We start from the raw sequence: 668 nt of genomic DNA, 5'->3' as shown, positions 1-668 counted from the left end.
TTCCACGCATCAGTTCGAACTTAAAGAAGCGCGAAGCAATGGTGAAAAAGTGAGAAATTAAAGAAGAAGAAGAAGAAGAAGAAGAAGAAGAGCGATGGTGGTTAGGAAAGTAGGGAAGTACGAGATAGGGAGGACGATTGGGGAAGGAACCTTCGCGAAGGTGAAGTTCGCTCAGAACACTGAGACCGGTGAGAGCGTCGCCATGAAAGTTCTTGACCGCGCCACAATCATCAAGCACAGCATGGTGGACCAGGTACACTCTTTTTTCTTCTGATCCACTCTATTTTTCACCTTGTTATTAAGATTTGATTTGAAACTTTTTATTATTATTATTATTGTTATCATTCCGTAATTGTGCAGATCAAGAGGGAGATTTCTATTATGAAGCTAGTGAGGCATCCCTATGTTGTTCGCTTGCATGAGGCATGTGACGATTTCTGCAACTTTCTATCTGATTTCTATCTAATTATATAAGTTATGCTCCGTATCATGATTAATTATCATAGATAAGAGTTTAGAAGTATCTTAAGGCGCCAATGAGTAATAGCTCAAATGGCATAGACTCTACATACTCAATTAAGAGGTTGCTTTCCAAATTTTGAGCCAATGAGTAATAGCTCAAATGGCATAGATTCCCCATACTCAATTAAGAGGTTGCGTTGCGGGTT

General features: G+C 39.5%; 1 protein-coding gene across 2 annotated transcripts in view; it reads left to right on the top strand.

Annotated features, from left to right (window-relative positions):
* LOC107606239 (CBL-interacting serine/threonine-protein kinase 8) overlaps nt 1-668 on the top strand; it is a 5924-nt gene continuing 5256 nt past the window's right edge. Inside the window, exons 1-2 of one of the 2 annotated variants that reach the window (XM_016308262.1) lie at nt 1-253; nt 361-423. In XM_016308262.1, coding sequence (XP_016163748.1) covers nt 95-253; nt 361-423 — 222 coding nt within the window. In that variant the 5' untranslated portion in view covers nt 1-94. The remainder of the gene's footprint in view (nt 254-360; nt 424-668) is intronic. The other variant, XM_021106535.1, reaches the window with a different exon arrangement.

Source organism: Arachis ipaensis, chromosome B07 (assembly GCF_000816755.2).
Source record: "Arachis ipaensis cultivar K30076 chromosome B07, Araip1.1, whole genome shotgun sequence".
NCBI classification, from domain to species: Eukaryota; Viridiplantae; Streptophyta; class Magnoliopsida; order Fabales; family Fabaceae; genus Arachis; species Arachis ipaensis.
The sequence above is the reverse complement of the archived record's forward strand: the minus strand, read 5'-3'. Positions and strand labels throughout refer to the sequence as shown.